At 44.0% G+C, this 22015-nt stretch overlaps 1 protein-coding gene across 10 annotated transcripts in view; it reads left to right on the forward strand.

Annotated features, from left to right (window-relative positions):
* The first annotated feature begins 8631 nt into the window (after positions 1 to 8631).
* The window catches only part of ANKRD44 (ankyrin repeat domain 44), a 225996-nt gene continuing 212612 nt past the window's right edge, over positions 8632 to 22015 (forward strand). For all 10 annotated transcript variants that reach the window (XM_050969482.1, XM_050969491.1, XM_050969485.1 and 7 more), the window contains exon 1: positions 8632 to 8866. In XM_050969482.1, the coding sequence (XP_050825439.1) occupies positions 8840 to 8866 (27 nt within the window). In that variant the 5' untranslated portion in view covers positions 8632 to 8839. The remainder of the gene's footprint in view (positions 8867 to 22015) is intronic.

Genomic DNA, 22015 nt, shown 5'->3' on the forward strand with positions numbered 1-22015 from the left:
GGAGCACGAGCGTGTAGAGATGTTTCCTTGGGGTGGTTTGGAAGCGGACCTTCCTGTGCTAACTTCACTCCCCCACCTTAAGCTCCTCCCCCTCCAGGCTGAGCAAGCCTCGTAGGTGTCTCCTTAGCATGGAACAGGCCCAGAGGAGCTCCTAGCCTCCTTCATATCAGGGTGAGGGCATGTCCCTTCACAAGGGGACATAGTAATGTAAACGGTGTTAAGGAATTTGATGTGTATTTTGAACTGTGCATGCATGTGTGTATAGGTTGGTTTAGAGTGTGTTTTAATTTTTTATTATAAGGACGGGGCACTGTGGAGTGATTATGGAGTTTCTGATCCTCCACAGTAACCAGAGAGGACCTGGATGTGTTTGCAGTGGGAAACAGGGACTTTGTGGCTAGGGGGTTCTCTAGTTGCTGCCTAACTCATGGCTCTCTGTGTGTGTGTCCTCACACTTCAATAACCACTTTAAAAAAAAAGTGTGGATCAGAATTTGGTGGATAAAATTCCCTTTCTATTAAAATGTTTGGAAGAGAAAGGGGCTTTGGGTAGAGAATGCTTTGTTTACTTTTGGTTTGGAAACATCCTTATTTGGCATCTGTAAAGCATTTACATTCCCTAGTTCTGGATCAAAGTCCTTTCCTGGGTCATGTTACTGATTTTCTTCTTTAACTGGAGCACCAAGAAAAAAAATGATTTTTTTCCCTCTTCTCTTACAGAGTGCGCATGAGTTAGTGTTAAATTCAAATACCAGCTTTTACCAAGGAAGTAATGAGGAGGGGCATAATGTCCCTTAACCCTGCCTCCTCTCATCTTCATGTAAATAATGTCAGGTGCCACCCACCCACAATCTTCTCAAATTAACATTGCAAACAAATTGCAAGGATTCTATATTATGAGTATAAAACATATCCAATGGGTTTTAAAATGTGGTAAAATAAAACAAAGCATTGCTCTGCTGGACTTCCTCATTTCCTCAGGCACTAAAGGTTTTTATGTGCAAGCTCTTCAGTTTTTTTCTCTGGTCTGTACAGCACCTACCACAGTTTGTGTGCTGCTGTAATACACTTTAATAATAATAATAATCATAACATACTAGTACTTTTAGAATGAAAATGCTAACTCTTTTGGCCCAAACAGTTAGCTGCTATTTGAGGCCTAGTGGGATTGCAGCTTGCTGGGAAAAGAAATTAATGGTAGGAGTCAGTTATTTCTTTGGTGCAATCCTATTTCAATGTTCACAAAGTGCTGTTTTCCTGAACAAAGTAGGATCAGACAACAGCAGGTAGTTTCCTTGCTCACAATTTCCAAGCACTTCCTATCAGTTCTGTGCCCCAATCAGCTCTGTCTGCTCACTCCCTAGGCCAGGCTCATGATTGCTTTCCTCCATTTAGACTGGCTTTCTGCCACTCACACATACACAGCTGCAAGTGATCAATCCCCTAGACCAGGGCAAACTACGGCCTGCGGGCTGAATCCAGCCTGTGAGGTGTTTTACCGTGAGCTGCCCCAGCTGCTAGGCCCTGCTCTGGCCAAGGCGCTGGGTTGGGGTTACATCATGTGGCTACTGGAAGCTGGCATAGCCCTGCTTTAGCTCCTGTGTGCTCCAATGGGAGCCACAGGAGCAGTGTCTGCGGATGGGGCAGCATGCAGAGCTGCCTGGCTGTGCCTCCAGGTAGGAGCTGGAGAAGGGACATGCCACTGTTTCCGGGAGCCGCTTGAGGTAAGCGCTGCTCGGAGCCTGCACCCTCTGAGCCTCTCCCCTCACTCCAACCCCCTGCCCCAGCCCTGATCCCCCTCCTGCTGTCCAAACCCCTCAATCCCACTCTGGGAGCACCCTCTGCACCCCAAATCTCTCATCTCCAGCCCTACTCTAGAGTCCACACCCCCAGCCAGAACCTGCATTTCTTCCTGTACCCCTGCCTCAGCCCTGCTTTCCTTCCTGCTTGCCAAATCCCTTGGTCCCAGCACAGAGCACCCTCCTATACCCTGAACTCCTCATCCCCCATCCCACCCCAGAGCCTGCACCCCCACTCCAATTTTGTAAGAATTCATGGCCCACCATACAATTTCTATTCCCAATGTGGCCTTCTGGGCAAAAAGTTTGTCCACCCCTGCCCTAGACCCTGCATTTGTGACTAGCCCCAGGAAACTCCTCATCCCATATGGCTTAGCTTCTGATTGGCCTTGAAATATGACAACAGAGAATAAAGACCTAATATTTGGAAGGTGGTGGTAGTGGTGGGATAAAATGTCTTTACAAACAAAAATGTCCTTTCAGTTCTTCTTTGATACATTATGATGAACCTGAAAAAGGCCACAAATCAATTTTCTCTCTGTCCTCCATTGTCTGGTACTGGGCTCGATCCAAATCCCATTGAAGTAAATGGGAGCTATTCAATTGACTTTGGTGAGCTTTAGATCAGGCCCGCAGAGAACTGTGTGAAGTATGGCTGAAGCATTGGAGGTTTTAATTCTGTCAGTTGTCAAAAGATTTTTAATTTATCAGATGTAAAATAGTTGTCTTAAATCTGAAAGATGCTCAAAGATCTGTGAAATCATTTTTGAAAACTGATCTGTCTTAGCAGTCCAGTCAGGGATCTGTGCTCACGGTGAGTAGTTTCTTTCTCTCTCACACATACAGCTGAGATATTACTCAGATAATAGAGGGGTAGCCGTGTTAGTCTGGATCTGTAAAAGCAGCAAAGAATCCTGTGGCACCTTATAGACTAACAGACGTTTTGGAGCACGAGCTTTCATGGGTGAATACCCACTTCGTCAGATGCATGTCATGCACCTGACGAAGTGGGTATTCACCCATGAAAGCTCATGCTCCAAAAAGTCTGTTAGTCTATAAGGTGCCACAGGATTCTTTGCTGCTCTTACTCAGATAATGGTAGAAGTCCTGAGTCTACCACAGTCAGCAAAATTCTCTTCTCAGTTACACTTAACTACAATTGTAGCAGTGTAACTGAGAAGAGAATTGGCCCCAGGTTAACCTGATGTATATTTTTCAGCTGTTCTCATTCTTCTCTGGGTCCTATTACCAAGGAATGGTTTACCTCAGCTGGGTGACAACTCCTGTAAAGAGGGGAATCTGGTCAGGAAAAAAATGAAGGAACACCTGATAGAGGCCTGGATTTAACAGTATTTATTCCACTCTACTCAGCACAGCACAGCACAACACTGCAATGGCCATGGTTTAAGATTACAGATCCACATGGTTTCCTGCTGCATTGTGTGTTTAGGTCTTCATGTATACCACCTAATTCCTCTTCTGTTCTTTGAATATGTAACCATGTGTGTTCTCATGTCACAAATGAGATTGACTAGATTCTGGGAATTCTCTCAAGAGACAGGGTAGGACAGCATCAGGGCAAGTGGGAACAAATGCATGATCCTTCCTGAATAAGTGTCTTCTAGCTTCCCAGTCAGAGGTCATGTATGCAGTGAGGGCATTTTAGACCTTCCACCACAAATTGAACCCACACTGGCTAGTTAAAGTCAGTGGGGAACACCTATCTTGTGGGAAATTGTTAATGTCTCACTAAAGGAAGGCAACCTATCAGCAACTCACAAACAAATGGCAATGTGACCTTTGCTTAAGAAATGAACCCTAAAGAGAAGACTGAGAGGGGATATGATAAGTTTTCAAGTACAAAAAAGGTTGTTACAAGGAGGAGGGAGAAATTTTTTTGTTTTTAACCTCTGAGGGGAGGACAAGAAGCAATGGGCTTAAATTGCAGCAAGGAAGGTTTAGGTTGGACATTAGGAAAAACTTCCTAACTGTCAGGGTGGTTAAGCACTGGAATAAATTGCCTAGGGAGGTTGTGGAATCTCTATCATTGGAGATTTTTAGGAGCAGGTTAGACAAACACCTGTTAGGGATGATCTAGATTATACTTAGTCCTGCCCTGAGTGCAGGGGACTGGACTCAATGATTCTATGAAATGCTAGTGTCTTTGTCTACTATCCTCTAGTCTCTAACCTCCCCTTTCCAGAAAAGACCACTGAGGACGTAGTAGTGCACTAATTCCAACATTATTTGACATCTGCAGATTCATTGGACCAGTCAGGTCTCAGACCTAGGCATAGCATAGAGATGGTGTTATTCACTGTGGTCAACAACATCTATCCAGACAATAGAGGGTGAGCAGGCGTCCTTGCTGATACCACATGGTCTATCAGAAGTCTTGGATTTCACTGTTCATGAAGTGTTGTTAACACAACTGTGGGACTAACTGGCAGGAGCAGGCAGAATCACCTTAGAGTAGTTCCTGGTCTGTACTTTCACGGTAATTGCCAGAAGTTATTGTGGAGTGATTTTACTCTTCTCAGGAATGAAGTCTTGCAGGGCTCAATCTTATCACCCCTTTTTTATATATCTTTGTGAAAATGCTGGGTGAGAAGTGGCCTGGCCTATGATGTCATACTGGTGAAATCCTTTGTCCTCATGAAACTGAGATATAGCTATCTCACGGCCTTCCCGGTGTCTGGCGGAAATTGAGGCCCTGGAGAAAATAAGAATCTTGAAAATCTAGCGAAGTCTTTAACTGTTCTGTAAATTGAAAGCATCTGCATACTTATTGTCCAAGTGACTAAAAATCTTGCTAGGCTCATCTCTGAGTTCCTATGTCGCTAAAATGCAACAGTGCCAAAAATATCTTTGTCTATCTTGGGAAGGCCAAGAGATTGAGCCCCAACATCTCAGATGAAGACCTCACCACAATCATCCACACCTTCATTACCTTTAAGCTAAACGACTACATCCAGCTTTACTAGATAAGCTGGTTGGACACTCAGGAGCTACTGTTAATGCAGTGTCAACCTCTGTACCAGCTTTCTGAATAAAGCAGGCCATCAGTAGCACATTACACCCCCATTGCTCTGCAATGATTTCTAGTCTACTTCAAAATGCTGGTTATCATTGTCGAAGCCCCAAATTATGCCCAAATTGCTTAAGATACTGTCTCTAACTCTGACCTGCGATTCCAACTGTATAGGGAACGACTACGACACCTTTCCCTAGTGTGAAGCAGGTGTTATAAAAAAATTAATTCTGGTTTCCTGCCAGAAATATATTGAAGCCCCAAGTTGATGACATTTATCATGTGTTGTAATTGTAAGGCACATCTTTTTGTCTAGGCTTTCCATATACTGCTGCCTTTGGAATTCCTGGCATTTAGCCTGCTGGATACATTTTCTTGTTTTTCTGTCCTTAAAGTTGTGGTGTTACAGCAGTGACCCCCAACCTTTTTGTGGCCAGTATCACATTCATGTTTTCAAAAAGTGTGGTGGGTGACAACAATTACTCACATACAGGGCTGGCACCAGTGGAGCAAGCACATGCCTGGGGCAACACATGCTACAGGTGGCATTCCGTCCATTCTGCAGAGTCAGAGCTTTTTTTTGGTTTGTTTTTGGTTTTGGGGTTTTTTTGGCACCAGTTCTGGGCAGTGCAGAGAGAAGCCAGAAGGACAGAGAACACTGGCACCCGCAGCTTGCAGCCCCGGAGTACTTTGTCCCCAGCAGGCGCAGGGCCACGGCTTCTCTCCGGCTTAAGCCGCGGCCCTGTACCTGCCAGGGACCGAGAACACTGGCACTGGCAGTCTGCAGCCCCGGAGAAGCCGGAGAGAAGCTGCAGCCCCGCGCCTGCCAGGGACCGAGAACGCCAGCGCCTGCAGCCCCTGAGTTCTCGGTCCCCAGCAGGCACAGGGCCGCTGCTTCTCTCCCTTGCTGGGCACTAGGCAGATGCACATAAATGCCCCGGAGGGCACCATGGTGCCCGTGGGCACCGCGTTGGGGACCACTGTATTACAGGGTGGGCTTGTGGGCTTGGTATATTTGTTCTGTATATTTGGCTACTGTCGACTTCTCTTAATTCCACCATGAAAAGTGCACCCAGACACCACAGTGCTGGGCCCTCCATAAATATTTCTATTAATAATAATTCATAATGAATAAAAAGTAACAAATGCTCCCAATAGGTCTGACAGTTTAAACACATTGTGTAAAAAGTCATTTAAGGACTTCTTAAAAATGCAGAGACTTTTCAAAATTGAGACCAGGTAGCTGTTTGGGTGCTTTCAACCTTGAAAGCCCCTACTCAGGTTGCGATTTGTACCACAGGACATAGGGTTGAAAAGTAGCTAGGGAGGGGTGGTATTATGGTTGGCCAGAAAATTTCAGAAAATCTTATTTAAGCATTTTGTAAAGCCAAAGAAATCACTTATCGGCAGAGAAACTGTCCTGATTTTCAAAGGGCTGAGCATCCCCAACTTCAGCTGAATGAACTTCAGCTGGCATGAATCGGCAAATTCCATTCAAACTGATTGATTGGCAGCAAAGTTCCATTGACTTCAAGAGAGCTATGCTGAATTATACTAGCTGGGGATCTGGCCAAGAAGGAGCAGTGTGCTCAATAGCTCCAAAACCCAAGCTCCTTATGTATCTACCAAGTTTCACCTTAGAGCAAATATGGTGAAGTTCTAAGTACCTGAGAATAGGAGTTTTTAATGGAAACAGTGACAGATCCTCACTTAAAATAAAGGCTAAGTTTTTCTGCTTGCTCTCAGCTAGAAGTTTCTTTGGCATGCTTACTTTTTGACCACTGTGTGATAAGTGGATATTTCAACAAAGTTTGTGAATTAGCTGTCAAAGTAGTAGGTCTAGTTAGAATCAGCAAGATACAGAAAGGGCCCAGCTCTACATTGGACAGCACTGCAGTCTTGCCAGTGGCCCTTCTTAACATGTGTTTTGACACACAACAAAACTGCTAATGCAAGCTCACTCTTTAGGTATTCTGGCATGACAAAGACCATAAGAGAATTAAATGTTCAAGAAAAATTGCCTAGCAGAACTCACAAATTCCTAACAGTTACAGGGTTGTGTTTTTTTTGTTTTTAATCAATTTATATTGATTTTTAATTTTTGGAAAAACTCTTAAGAAGATGCATAGTGTCAAAATATTTTTCATAATTTGCTTGTTAACTTTAAATCACCATTTATAGTAATCCCTTGGAAGTCTGAAACTAACACTTTTTTCCTCATCAGGCTGGTTTTCTTCTGTTGCAAGTACTGCTCTTATTATGATTATGATTTTTGAAGAAAAAAAACCCTGTAAAACCTATAGCATGCTGTAGCAAAGGGCCAAAATGTTATAGCTTGCAGTTGGGTTACCTGCAATGTTTTAAGGTCATTGTAGAACACTGTAGTCATTATGAGGATGGCTTGTTAATGAAGGATTATTTTAAAAAAAGAAATTTACACCAATAAAACATTGGCTCATTTGTTTAAAAAGAAATACTACCTCTATCTTATACAGAATTATCTGAATGTAGAAACTGGTCCAAGGGAGGGAGGGAAGGAAGCGAAGGGAGAAGCAACTGAGGGAGGATGGTGCAGCAGGGGGAAGCAATGGCTCTATGGCAAACCTATGGAGGCACTTCTACTGCATATTCTGAGGTTCAGGCTCCATTCATAAAAGGGGAAAGGGCAGAGGTAACTACCACTTCAGGTTAAATTAAACTCTCACAAGCTAAGTGATTATCCCAAGGAAGCCTGTGCCAGAACTGATTGTTAGGAATATAACTTATTTTTCCCAAGTCCCAGGCTAGGTTCTCCCTTCTGTTGTCTGTATTATGTATTTGTGTACTATTAGCCTGTCCTGTCTGCAATCTGTTCTGTGTGAACTAACCTTTACACCTGCTTGGAGTCCCATTGGAGGCAGACTATGAAATCTCAGAGTAGCAGCTGTGTTAGTCTGTATCAGCAAAAACAACAAGGAGTACTTGTGGCACCTTAGAGACTAAATAAATAAATGCCCAAATAAATTTGTTGGTTTGGTTTGTAATTTGTCTCTAAGGTGCCACAAGTACTCCCTGTTCTTTATGAAATCTCAGGCTCTGATCCTGCAAATGTGCAACAAGGGGTCACAAATAATGTGCATGAAGTTACTCCTCTACCTTAGTGGTTTGCAGATTCGGGGCCTTAGATTGCAAACTCTCAGGGCAGGGCCAAACTCCCTGAGTATACTCATTAAATAATAAAATTTCTCCCATCCTTTAATTCAAAAGACTGGTTTAAGGAGAAAACTCAGCTCCTGGCCATCTCCTCCCTTCATTCCCACCATACCTCGGTCAGTTCTTTCTCCAGTCTGGTGCCTTCTAGACCCCTAGGACAACGTGTATGACTGGTCTAAAGGCTGGAGTTTGGCAGACCACAGCTTCACAGTGTTTTGTGCCTATACAGCAAGGTGATAAGTGCCACCTTAACCTGTACAGACAGGAAGCTCAGTGAGAGCTGAGCTGGCAGTCAGGCATGCCAGGGGGTGCTCACTGTAATAAGTGAAACATGCCGGAGAAAGAGGCAGGAAGGGAAGGGAACACAGATTTGGGCAAGGCTGTGACAGGAACAAAGAAAATATTGGCGAGCGGAGGTGCAGCAGGGTGAGTGTAGCCCCGATGTGAACAGCAGCGGGAAGCAGCCCATGTCTGTCTGGGGTGGGGGGGGGGGGGAGGAGGAGAGGGATGCTCTGGGGGAGATGCGAGCAGTAGGAGGCAGCCTTGTCCTTGCCCAGAGCTGCTCTGTGCGTGTGTTGTGCACGGGGTGATGTCAGTGGCAGCTGGGCTTGTGCAGTCAGTACTTCCTGTATCAGGCAGGCTCGGTTAGCGGCAGACTCCTCTGCTCCTCCTGACCCAGCGAGCAGCTGGATTGTCAATTTCAGGTCTCCCAGGCACCGCTGCGTTGAGCTCTCCTCCCCCCCTCGCCCGCAACTCTGGAAGCTGGCTGACATCTCCCGAGAGCGGAGCTGCATGTGCCTGAGCAGAGCCGAGGGAGAATGGCAGTCCTCAAACTCACCGACCAGGTAGGAGACAGCAAAGAGCCCAGGCAGCCTTGCAGGAGGCTAGGAAACCCCCCGCGCGGAAGGGAGCCGCCGCCGCCGCCGCTGCTGGCGAGGAGAGGAGGAGGAGGAGGAGGAGGGGGAGCAGGCAGTGGCTATGGCAGCTCCAGCTCTGATGGGTTTGTTGTTGTGCAGCTCAGCAAAGTGAAGCGGTGTCTTGCAATGCGTCGCCTGCGCATATCCCGTCTGTCTGTTAAGCACAAAAACCCTCCCCGCACTCTGGCAGCTCTTCGCTCCCACATACTGCGCCTTGCAACGATCGCCATTCGGGGGTGTGTGTGTGTGTGTGTGTTTCTTCGCTGGGAGACGCACACAGAGAACAGGGAGGAGGGCTAATAAGGCTATTTTGCCTGAGGCTAATAATGTACCGCGTTACTAGTCAGTCAAGTTTTGCATTGTGTGGGGAAAACAGGCAAATGTCAAAACGCCGGAAAGAAAGGCGCGATTTGTTGGCGTCTTCACAATGAATTGATTAGAGGATTTGCCACTGAAACAACCATCTGGAATAGCACAGTTATTTTGCATCATTCTGGTGTTTATTGGTTTGGCGTTTCATTCCGGCGCAGCCCTGACCTGTTTTTATTTAAATCAGTGAAGTATGGTGGCTCAAGGTAGATTTCAGTGTGTTTCAGTGTCACTTAGCGACAAGAGGCAGATTAGAAATATTAGACAGAACATTTACTTTAATTAACTGGTTGCATTTGCTCATCAGTCCAGAGTTGGAATTAATTAATTAATTAGTGAGTTGCTTAAGCTGATGTTTTAATTTGCCTCTTCCTTCCTATGAACATTAACCCTTTGCAACTGCATGCATGGTGGTTGTTTGGCTGTTCAAACACTGTCAGATTCCTAGTTGCTTTTTAAACTAAGGTATTTAACTATACAACTCCTCATGTAGGTTTCTTTTAAAAGATTGTTTCACATAGAAAACATAAATGATTTTTAAAATCATTTAGGTTGTTTGTTTAACCAGTGATAGACCCGTTTTTACATTCCTTGTTGGGCACCTGAAACTCTCATTGAAGTCAACCGCTGTGCAGGAACAGATTTTAGAGCCACAATCTTGTAATGGACTCCAAGTGGGTGCCCATATGTATCCCCATTGAAGACAATGATATTCTGCCTGTGTTTCTTCTGTGGAGAGCAGCTTGCAGAATTGGAGCCTATCTATGTAACTTAAGTAAACCTAGTATTCTGTTTGACATTCATTCGCTTTTGAAAATTTTACCCATTGATGAGTTAGAGTTGATATACCGTCCAGCTTCCAAGTCAAACTTGCAGTTTTACAATTCTCAAAGTCGAGGGGTAGGATAAAAATGGACGTTGGCAATTTGTGTAAGGTCTCCAAAGTGTATTAACCTTCTTTTGGGAATTCAGTGCTATTTATTACCATGATACATAGTAATTTATTTCTCTACTAGGCCTTCATGTTTAAAGAGTGCATTTTTGGTTTTGTTGCCATAACTGTTTGCAAGTTATCAGAAAACGGCAACATTCAACTCTCACCTTATGTTAAAATGTTAAATTTAATAATAGAGCAGCTATAATTTGTATTAAACCACTTCTTACCACTGATAGTCAAAAGCATTTTAAAATATTTAGTAAAGTGATATTGTGGTTCCCACAGCCTAATTTATCAACATATTGTACCATCTGTTACACATTTGCTTCTCTTAATCAGCTATTTTTAGTTTAACTTGGTCTGCCTATAATCTGCAGTGTGGGTGTCCTTCAAGTGCAAAACTTTCCTGTTACTTTTAATATGATCATCAGCAGTTACAGGCCCTTTCCCCTAACACACTCTCTCTCATTTTATTTATGCATTTCCAAAGAAGCCTTCCACTACAAAATCCTCTACCTGGCATTTGCGTTACAATTAACACCAAATTTTTAAAGGAAAAAATGAGCTACTCTTAAAATAAAATAAACATTGAAAGGCAACTGTATGAATTATAGTAGTCTAAATGCATTTCCATAATTTAACCAAAGACCATGTTTATAGTTCTGTCTCCTGGCATGTCCCTTGATACACTCATGTCTTCGGATGTGGTGCTTATAGCAAACGAAGAAAATGTTTCACACCATGAGACTTCATTCTGCCCTGTAGCGCATAGAACAAGTCTCATAAATCAGAAGATTCAGGTGAGATCCATAAATTTAAAGTCTTGGCTGCAGCATAATATTAAAGTTATTTGCACTACAGCTGGTAAAGGAAGTGTAGCATTTCAGTGCTTTACGTCTAAGTCTGAAATAGTGTTTCATGAGGTCCTTAGAATTAAAGCCCTAAAGGTTTTAAAACCATTGCTAAACCTTCTCAACAAGGATCTGACTTCATCACTGGTAGCAGAGTGCAAAAATGTGGTTTGAGCCAAGTGGATTGCATCTTGTGAAGTCTGTATTGCAATAAAGGACGCTGAGGGGGCGGAGGACAGTCTAGACTTTTTAAAGATTAGTTATTTCTCCTCTTCCCTTCCCCCACCTCTAACATTCTCCAGACCTGGTAGATTGCTTTATCGGAACTGGCGTGGTGACTTTGCAGTATGCCTTTGCGTGGCAGCGCACGCTAAATACTCTCTGCTTGCCAGTGTCATGGGTCACTCCCAGTCTGGCTTCAGGGCATGGTATGGCAATGCCTTTTATTCTGGGGGATGTCCTCCTTCTCCTGTCCATAGACATATCCGTACTCTTCTGCTGGACCTCTCTGTGACATCTGGTACGGTTGCTCACCAAATATTCCTGTCTCACTTGTACAAGGATGCAAGAGTTAACAGAAGAGTTTCAAAATGGCTTAGGGCTTTTTTTGAGATTGGCTCATAACTTTCTGGGTCACTAGTTCTTCATTTCTAAAGGCCTTGTCTTTAGATTTCCACCAAGGCTCATCCTCTTCCCCATGTTATTCAGTATCTATAACAAAACCAGTGGGAGGCCTTGCATGACGACATGGGCTGAAGCGCCAGTAGCGTGCAGAGGATGCCAGGTGTTACATACTCCTTTACATCACTGTCTCACAGCTTTTTCCATGCCTACCTGAAATCAGTACCTGAGTGAAGAGCAGCTGGCTAAAGCTGAACCCTAGTAAGACTGAGGTGATGTTGGTAGGAAGAATGATGCACTTTGAAGCACTTAGATCTTTATAATATCCTCCACTGCCTACAGTATATATCTTCAGATTTACTTGGTCCACAGGCTACGTTGCTCTGGGTGTCCAGACAGCCATTGCAGCAAAACACACCAGCTTTCATCTGTGGCTAGCTGGAAGACTGCATACCGTCCGCTCAGACACGCAAGTGGCACCGTGACTCCTGTATTTGTGATCTCCAGTATTGATTATGACAACTTTTGTTATATTTAGTAATGAAGCCCCACACCCTGTAGCAGCTGCAACGGGTACAAAATGCAACAGCTTGTCTGTTTAGCAACACAGGTCACTACAATCACATCACCCGGCTCTCTGCGCTGCATATAAAATCTGGATCAGGTTCTTCATGGGATTAGTTCTGTCTGCCTGAGAGAGCTCTTCTCCCTCCATAAGTGTAACTTCCCTTAACAACTGCCTTCCACTAGAACAATGAAACTGTGGACCAATAGGTTCCAACAAGGCAGTCTACCTCCAGCTCTGTAAAAGTTTGATGATACTTAGTAGCAAGAGACAAAAGAAGCCACATGCTGGTATGAGGAGTAAAGATAAATCTTATTTCTGTGACTTAGGTCACTTGCTTTTATCCTCTCTCACACACACAGGCAACCAGACAAATAAAGATAATCATAAGCTAATTAATCTATTTTTCATACAGGGTCAGAAAAAAAGAAGAGATTGTTATTCTTTCTATTTTAAGACACTTGAGAAGTGCTAGGATATTGTGGTGGTGGAACAATAAAGTAGGTATACTTTTATAAGCTATCCTGGTTGTATTCAGATATTTCCTAGGTAAAAGAGCTTAGTTTAAGACTATATCCTATCACAGGAATCGGCAACCTTTGGCATACCGCTCATCAGGGGAAGCTGCTGGCGGGCTGGCCAGTCTGTTTACCTGCGGAGTCTGCAGGTTTGGCTGATCGCAACTCCCACTGACTGTGGTTCGCTGTTCCAGGCTAATGGGGGCTGTGGCAAGAGGTGGCCTGGCCCGTGCCGCTTCCCACAGCCTCCATTGGCCTGGAACGGCGAACCGCAGCCAGTGGGAGCTGCGATCGGCTGAACCTGCGGATGCTGCAGGTAAATGAACCGTCTCATCCGTCAACAGCTTCCCCGATGGGCGGTGTGCCAAAGGTCACAGTTTCCTGTCCTATTTGTTTCTGTTGAAGCAAGTTACATGAGCTCATTTCTGAGTTATGGCAATTGCTAGCTAATCAGATGGACTGCATGGTAGCTTTTTAATCATTTAACTGAAGGAAGTATTTTCAACCCTCATTTACTTGTGGAAGTGTATCTATCTATCTTCCTTCTGTTCCTGGCTCCCCTCTTTCAAAAATTGTATATGAATGTTTGAAGTAGTAAGATTAAAAAAATGAACAAACCCTAAATTGTGATTAGACACTTAAGGTTTCAACTTTGCTGACACCTTTGTATGCAGCAGTATTGAGTGACAGTGCTACTTAAAGTCTTCCACATCCGTTCCAGATAATCCACTTGTCATATATACAGTTTCTTGCATCTGCTATGGTGTGTGCCAATTACAACTGGCATGGTAAGTTTAAGTGCTTTTAGACCTACAGATGAAAAGTGATATTTCAGTACAAAGTGACATTGCTATTTATTATCTTTTTTCTCCCCATGCACTTTAAGGTCTGACTATTTAGTTTATTATTTTATATTCAATGTGGGTGTGTCTGTATGTAATAAGAGCATATGCATATGAATTAGAGTTGGTCATGAATGAAAAACTAATGTTTTGACAATTGGGTTGTCCTAGACGCTCAAACATGGGCTCTGTTCACCAAACTCAAATCAGGGCATGTGTGTGGTGGGGTGAAGGGAAAGAAAAAGGGGGCTCAGTACTTCCAAGATGTAAAGACCTGAGGATGTCCTATCATACGCATGGTATTAGTGTATTTTGATTTTTCCACTTCCTCTGGGTTTTTGAGATAGCATTTTCTCCCTTGTGCCATAACCATCAGAAAAGGAATACATTCATGAGCTGGCTCTCTCCTGTGAGCTGCTCTTTAACTAGGCTGTTTGGACTATGCTGTTGTTTCCTAAAGGTGCAGTTTTATCTGCCTGAGCCTGAGCATCACCTACCTGAAGGGGGGTTCCAAAGAGAATGGAGCTCGGCTGTTCTCAATGATGGGAGATGACAGAACAAGGAGCATTGTTCTCAAGTTGCAGTGGGGGAGGTCTAGGTTGGAAATTAGAAAAAACGATTTCACTAGGAAGGTGGTGAAGCACTGGAATGGGTTACCTAGGGAGAAGGTGGAATCTCCATCCTTAGAAGATTTTAAGGTCAGGCTTGACAAAGCCCTGGCTGGGATGGTTTAGTTGAGGTTGGACTAGATGACCTCCTGAGATCCCTTCCAACCCTGATATTCTATGACTGTCTGATGATTCTATGTTCTTTGCTGCTCTGAGTAGCCAAAGATCAGAGATCTCTTCCAGACCCATCTCCCAAAGTGCAGTTCAGTGGGATGTAAATCTTCACCGAGGCTCCTGGAACATAGGTGATTGTTACTAGGAGTGCTCCACTGAGCACATGAAATCCTTTAGAGTATGTCTTTAACTCAAGAAAATTTACACAGCTTGTGGAAAATCATTTTGTCAGAAACTAAATCTTGGTACCTCCTCCATCTCATTTCTGTACTACCAGCCTAGCCTTTGCAGAGCACTAGTAATAACAATGCAGAAAGGGTCTGTAGTTGGTAAAGTTTCTTCCTGTTAAGTTAGAGGATGCATTTAGCTTACTGTGTTTGATTTGGGATGTCAGTTTTTTGCCTGCTGACGGTTTGTGTTAGCAGTGCTTAAGAAAGTGTTACCTTTCCATGCTATTTCTGAATGTAAGGGCCAATCCAAAAACTCCTGCTTCTGTTAACCCACTCGGGGGTGTGGTGGGAGTGGGGGGTGGGGGAGAAGTGCTTAAAAAACATCTTGTTTGTGGGTGTTCTTCAGATGTTGACGTAAGCCCTTCTGTGCCTAATTGTTGGTTTCAGCAACAGGAGTTTGTGCTGAATGCACCACTCCCTCTTTGATTTAAAAATATTCTCAACATCCTTTTAAACTAAGACTAATTACTTTAAAATTTGCATAAAAGGGCTGCCCAGCTGCCTCTTTCTAAAGGGCCATAGTACCTAGTGCTCCAGTCCTCCACCACTGAGATGAATGGGAGTTTTGTGGTTGACTTATGAGGAACCAGGAGCAGGCCTAAGTCCTTGTTGACTCCAAGGAGCCAAAAGGAGTCTTTCCCATGAGCTCAAGTCCTGTGTGAACAAGACAACAGAAATATTTCTAAATTACACGCTTACCACATGCATGTTTTCAATGGTATCTTTTAAAAGTAATGGAGCCTGTGTATGTGTTTACAGGGCTGCCATCCACTTCGAAATCATCATTCTCTCTGAAAACATTTACCTACTATAGCTGAAAGTAATGCAAAAGGTGACTTGAACTTAGGCCTGGTCTACACTATGCGTTTAAACCGATTTTAGCAGCGTTAAACCGATTTAACGTTGTACCCGTCCACACTACGAGGCCCTTTATATCGATATAAAGGGCTCTTTATATCGGTTTCTGTACTCCTCCCCGATGAGAAGAGTAGTGCTAACCCTAATCCAATATGGTAATACTGATTTTAGTGTGGCCGCAAATCGACGGTATTGGCCTCTGGGCAGTATCCCACAGTGCACCACTGTGACTGCTCTGGACAGCAATCTCAGCTCGGATGCAGTGGCCAGGTAAACAGGAAAAGCCCCGCAAAATTTTGATTTTCATTTCCTGTTTGCCCAGCATGGAGTTCTGATCAGCATGGGTGGCAATGCAGTCCCAAATCCAAAAAGAGCTCCAGCATGGACTGTACGGGGGATACTGAATCTGATCGCTGTATAGGGAAACAAATCTGTTCTATCAGAGCTCCGTTTCAGAAGACGAAAAGCCAAAGTGTTTGGAAAAACAAATCTACAGGCTACACAGTGCTGCGTGACAAGCGTAACGGGAAGCCAGAGACTCAAACGGACGCTCATGGAGGGAGGGAGGGGGTACTGAGGACTCCAGCTATCCCACAGTCCCCAGCAGTCTCTGAAAAGTATTTGCATTCTTGGCTGAGCTCCCAATGCCTGTAGGATCAAACACATTGTCCGGCGTGGTTCAGGGAATAGCTCGTCAATTTACTCCCTCCCCCCCTCACATGAAAGAAAAGGGAAAGAAATCGTTTCTTGACTTTTTTCAGTGTCCCCCTATGTCTACTGAATGCTGCTGGTAGACGCGATGCTGCAGCAGTGAAGAGCAGTATCCACTCCTCTCCCCTCCCTGGTGGTAGATGGTACAGTATGACTGATATCCCTCGTCACTATCAGCCCGTGAGTGCTCCTGGCTTGCCTCAGGTGAGGTCGGCTGGGGGCACCTGGGTAAAAATAGGAATGATTCCTGGTCATTCCCAGTAGATGGGACAGAATGGCTGGTAACTGTCCTCATCATAGCAACTGGGGGCTGAGCTCCATCAGCCCCCTCCCTTTCCTGTGTAAAGAAAAGACTCTGTACTGCCTGGACTATCGCAGCAGCGGGATGCTGGGCTCCTCTCCTCCGCACCGCTTAATGTCCTGCCTGGACTGTCATAGCACCAGGAGGCTGCCTCCCCTTCATTTTATCTCACTAACAAGTCACTGTTTCTTATTCCTGTATTCTTTATAACTTCGTGACACAAATCGGGGGGACAGTGCCACGGTAGCCCAGGAAGGTTGGGGGAGGAGGGAAGCAATGGGTGGGGTTGTTGCAGGGGCACCTCCCATGAATGGCATGCAGCTCATCATTTCTGCGGGATCTGACACGGAGCAGCTGTACTCTCTGATACACTGCTTCTCTAGTACACTTGCCCCAAATTCTAGGCAGGACTGACTCTATTTTTAGAAACCATAAAGGAGGGATTGACTCGGGGAGTCATCCCCAGTTTTGCTTTTGCGCCCCCGGCGGACCTCAGCCAGGGGCACCCATGATAGCAGCAGACAGCACAGAAGGACAGATAACCGTCATCTCATTGCCAAATTACCCTGGCAGCAGACGGTACAGAACGACTGGTAACCATCTCTGCTATCATGCAAAAGCAAATGAATGCTGCTGTGTAGTGCTGGAGTATCGCCTCTGTCCGCGGCATCAAGTACACATACGGTGACTATAAAAGAAAAAAAGCTGAATGGGCTCCATGGTTGCCATGCTATGGCATCTGCCAGGACAATCAAGGGAAAAAGGGTGCGAAATGATTGTCTACCGTTGCTTTCCCAGAGGAAGGAATGACTGACGACATTTACCCAGAACCACCCGCGACAATGATTTTTGCCCCATCAGCTACTGGGCTCTCAACCCAGAATTCTAAGGGGCGGGGGAGACTGCGGGAACTATGGGATAGCTACGGAATAGCTACCCACAGTGCAACGCTTCGGAAATCGACGCTAGCCTCGGACCATGGACGCACACCGCTGAACTAATGTGCTTAGTGTGGCTGCGTGCACTCTACTTTATACAATCTGTTTTATAAAACTGGTTTATGTAAAATCGGAATTATCCCGTAGTGTAGACATACCCTTAAAGAAAGTGAGACTGCTTCTCTAGGCAGCCTTTTAGTATGTTCACTTCATGTGTTTGGCAGCACTTTGCAGACAGTTTAATTTTCTCTTCTCTTCAGTTTACTCTGAAGTATGTGGGTCTTGCATGCATCAATGGGGGAAGGAGAGAAAGCTTTTATTTTAAAATGGACACATGATGCTGAAATCACAGAAATTGGCAGGTGGTCTCACAGCGAGGATAAGTGCCTGAAGGTTCTCAAACTTATTTTTAAAAACACTGACCAGCTTGCGAGTTGATAGTATTCCTTTATGTGATTTGGTACTTTTTTCAGTGACTGATTTTCTTCAGGTAAACTTAACCTCAAGTGTCTCAATGTGCTGCAGATTTCCTCTGACCTCCTCGACTATGGCCAGAGTAGGTGTGACTTGAAGGGTTGTGGGACTCATCTTTTTGCAGTGACTGGCTTTTAATGGCCTTAGTAGACTACCAAGTGTTTTGCCTCCTATCTTATCCTGAGTCATGTTGCAGTCCCTCTGCCCTGCACAGTAATAGAATTCTAGCCATCCCTCAAGGCACCAGTGAATGCTGCACTCCCTCTGTGAGTGGGAAGATAGACTGCTGCTGCTCATATTGCTCTAACCATTCATAAGTGATGCCAACGCTTGGTTTAACAGCTAAACTTCCCCGCTCCTCCTGGGAAACTGCATGTGCATCTCCATAGTGCTGGGCACCCATATGTGTACTTCCATTCCCTGAAGTAGGTGTTCTAATTAGATGGGGCATTTGAAGGGGTGGGAATAAAGATGAGAAATCGGTTTGTTTAGGTTGCAGAAAATAATAAATTTGGTGACTAATCAAGCATGTGATAGTAATTAAAGTGGCAAAAATGATTTTTTTTGCATGTCCTGTCTCAGAAGGAGTTGGAACTAGCTAAGAGAGGATCTCACTAAACCTATTGTATAAAATATGCAAGTTTAAAAGAATTTTTCAAAATCAGGATATGTTCTAGTTCAGTGTTTCCCAAACTTGGGACACTGCTTGTTTAGGGAAAGCCCCTGAAGGGCCGGCCGGTTTGTTTACCTGCCGTGTCTGCAGGTCCGGCTGATCCTGGCTCCCACCAAGGGCTTTCCCTAAAAAGCGATGTCCCAAGTTTGGGAAACACTGTTCTAGTTGAAAGAATTCTTTCAGGGAAGTCCTTTGGCCTATGTTACACAGGTCAGAGTAAATCATCAAAATGGTCCCTTTTGGCTTTATAATGGATGAATTGAAAAACAGCTTGAGATTTTAAAAATGTTGTCATTATAAACTAAGGTAACTTTGGAACAGGAATAATTTACCCATCAGCAAGTATATGCCACTCATTCTTGTGATAGATAGATAAATAAAATTGAAATAATTAACCCAACACACGCACCACAGCAGCTATTGTTTCCTTTGTCCGAGCTAGTTCTAGCCACACAACATCCACAGAAGTTGTGGAAATATATTCACATATTTTAAGGAAAATGTACATTTAAAAAAAAAATCTGGCATTTCTCCCTCTGGTTCACATCTTTTGGCACCCTGGTCAGAACTCTAGTGTAGACTGGCCACCAGCTTTTGAAACAGGGCTTTGGAGCTGTGCTCCAGCTCCAAGCAAAAACCTGCAGCTCCACTGCTCCAGAGCTGCTCCGGACTCCGCTCCAAAGCCCTGTTTTGAAATGTTACATTGTCCAACCATACTCAGAGCAGGAAATAAGGTCTAGTGTAGACAAGGCCAGTGTCAGGAAGAGGCTTGCTTTCTTGGCTGAGATTTCTGCAAGTGGAATTACCTGTTGGGGTAGCTTTGTTGCTGGTTTTGTCATCTGCGTTCAAGTAAAGGAGACCTGTGCACGTGCTCTTAAAAACATAAAATGTAGACCAGGAAATATTCAGAGTCTATTGGTCTGCAGATTTCTCTTCCAATGGGAAAGTAAGACAGTCCTAAAGTCCCAAGAAGTGTGATCGCGCCGTAAAGGGGCGACACAGTAAGGCTTTGCTATAGATGTGTTAAGTTTCTGGGTATATGTCATATTAGACCATTGCTCTTTCTTGAATAACTGTCAGCAAAACCTCCGCATATTTCTTTATATGCTTGAGGTGTGGTATTTTATCTCTGCTGGACATTCATCTTCTGACCTTTTCCTGTTTAACTATTAAAATATGATTTGGTTGTCACGGCTATGTTTAATAGAGACATGTCCTGTGTAGTCTGGGGCACATATTTGCCTACTGGGTTGGCTCTTTAGGAAAGCTGTTTTGTTTTGTTTTGTTTTTGTTTTGTTTTTTGTTTTTTCTCACTGCAGCCTAAAAATTAGCCTGACCGGGTGGTAAAAATGCCTTAGCTGGGGCCCCACTGTTGTTGCCAGTGGTGTAGCTGTGCTGTTTGCTGGTGTCACCATTCTCTTGGCATTGTTCAAGGGTTGGTGGAGCTCCACCAGCACTAGCAATGATAGAAGTGCTGCTGTAGGCCAAGTGTAGGTGTCTTCAGCTTTGCGGCAAATCACTGAATTGCAATTGATTGAGAAACAGGCAAGTTAAAGTTTTGACAGAAAGAGAAGTCAGTCACCTCCAGGGCCCTACGAACACCAAGCATAGAGGCTGTCTCTCCCCACCCTCACTGAGAACAAGTGGCCACCAGGCCTCCTGGCGGCTTCTCAGGAGCAGCTAAGATTCTTTCTCCTCCCGGGAGAGATGAGGTGATAGCTGACGGGGTCACCTTGTACTTATACCTTGATTTGCTAGGGTATGTTCTTGGGGGTGTGGTTACGCTGGGCCTGCTGCTCTCTTAACCCTCCTGTCACACAACAGAATCCTCTACTGGGGGCAGTGGGCCTTGGGGTAAACACTTACTTCCTTGAGAGGCCTCGGCTAGTTCATCCTTTCAGAGACATTGGTTCAGGCTGTCTGCAGACTCAGGCAGATATGGTTGCTTTGATAACATGCACGGTGAGCCATGTTTTCAAGGCTGCTTTTTCTTTCTGCAACCATGAGAGCTAGAAACTTTAACAAAAAATTAATGAAAGCTGAGATTTTGATGTAATCGCATGGCTCCAGGAGCCTTGGTCCTTGGCACAGACTTTGGCCTTTGTCACATTGAACAGATCTTGTATTTTCTATTCTTGTTAAATGTGTTGCTTAATACACTGCTACTTACTTTTTATAAAAATATGCCATTAAATATACAGGTGAAAAATGGCCAGGCTAATGTTGCTGATAGAACTTTAACTTTTGCATTTCCCGAGACTTTTTTAAATGTTAACACTGCAGAATGTTCCAGTGACAGAATATTTTTGCACCTTTTGAACTGTTTTTAAATAACACCTCTCTCCAGGAGCATATATTTGACATTTGTCACTTTATTTTCTGGCGATCATAGCCTGGTGAGTTCCCACAGCCACTATCTTATGTCTTATGTCTTCAACTTGGGTTTAATTGCTGTATGTGAAACCTGTGACTTTTTACTACTGGAGCCCTCCTGGCCTGGCAATAGGTTAGAATGGAAGCACAGAACGTTTACTTTTAAAGAGAGAAGATAATTCTGCAATTGTGAACCAATGGACTGAGGTCATCACTGGAGTCTGTATAGTCTTGGCCAATAAATTACAGATAACTGTGGAAAATCTGGAAGAATACTTACTTTTTGGTGAGAAACACTTATATGTACTTTGCTTTTTTAGAAGAAAAAGAATTCTTAACTATGCACTGGAAACAAACTAGTGTTTTGTAGCTAAAAATGGAGACAGTTTACTATATCTGTACCATACAATATTGTGTGCCCCTAGTTTGAAATAAGCTTGTCTGGTTGCTGTCTGTACTTCACATTATTAGCTGGCTTTACATGCAGGAACACATTCTTGGGCTGGAATTATTTGTAACAGCTTAGTTTCTAATTTAAAAAAGGATGCAGTGAGAAAATGGCCTTGAAAAGCCTCCACTTCCTCTCTACAGCTGCATGTTTCTGCATCTTTATGAGGAAGTAAGTAAAACCAAAATGGTTGATTTTTGAGTCAAAACTTGCGCATACCTGTCTGAAGCTGTTTTCTGAGGTAAAGCTTTCAGGTTTTTGCACGGATATGTATTTGTGCCCCCCTTCCCCCCAAAAAAACAACAAAAAAACCCAAACAAACCCAAAACAAAATCCCAACACTCAAACTACTGCCTTACATAAATATAAGCCTTGTCTAAAGGCCATATCTTGATACTTTGCATCAAATAATTTCTTAAATCGGCATGTAATCCCTAATGACAAATGGTGCAATATTTAGGTACTGCCACTTCTGCTCTGACACTTATTTATAAATTAATTTGATACGAGGTATATTTTTCTTATGTTGCAGCTTTCATAACTTTGTCAATTTGATAACATACTATCTTTTGGCCATGCAGAACTG

The sequence above is a fragment of the Gopherus flavomarginatus genome, chromosome 10, assembly GCF_025201925.1.
Source record: "Gopherus flavomarginatus isolate rGopFla2 chromosome 10, rGopFla2.mat.asm, whole genome shotgun sequence".
Taxonomy (NCBI): Eukaryota; Metazoa; Chordata; order Testudines; family Testudinidae; genus Gopherus; species Gopherus flavomarginatus.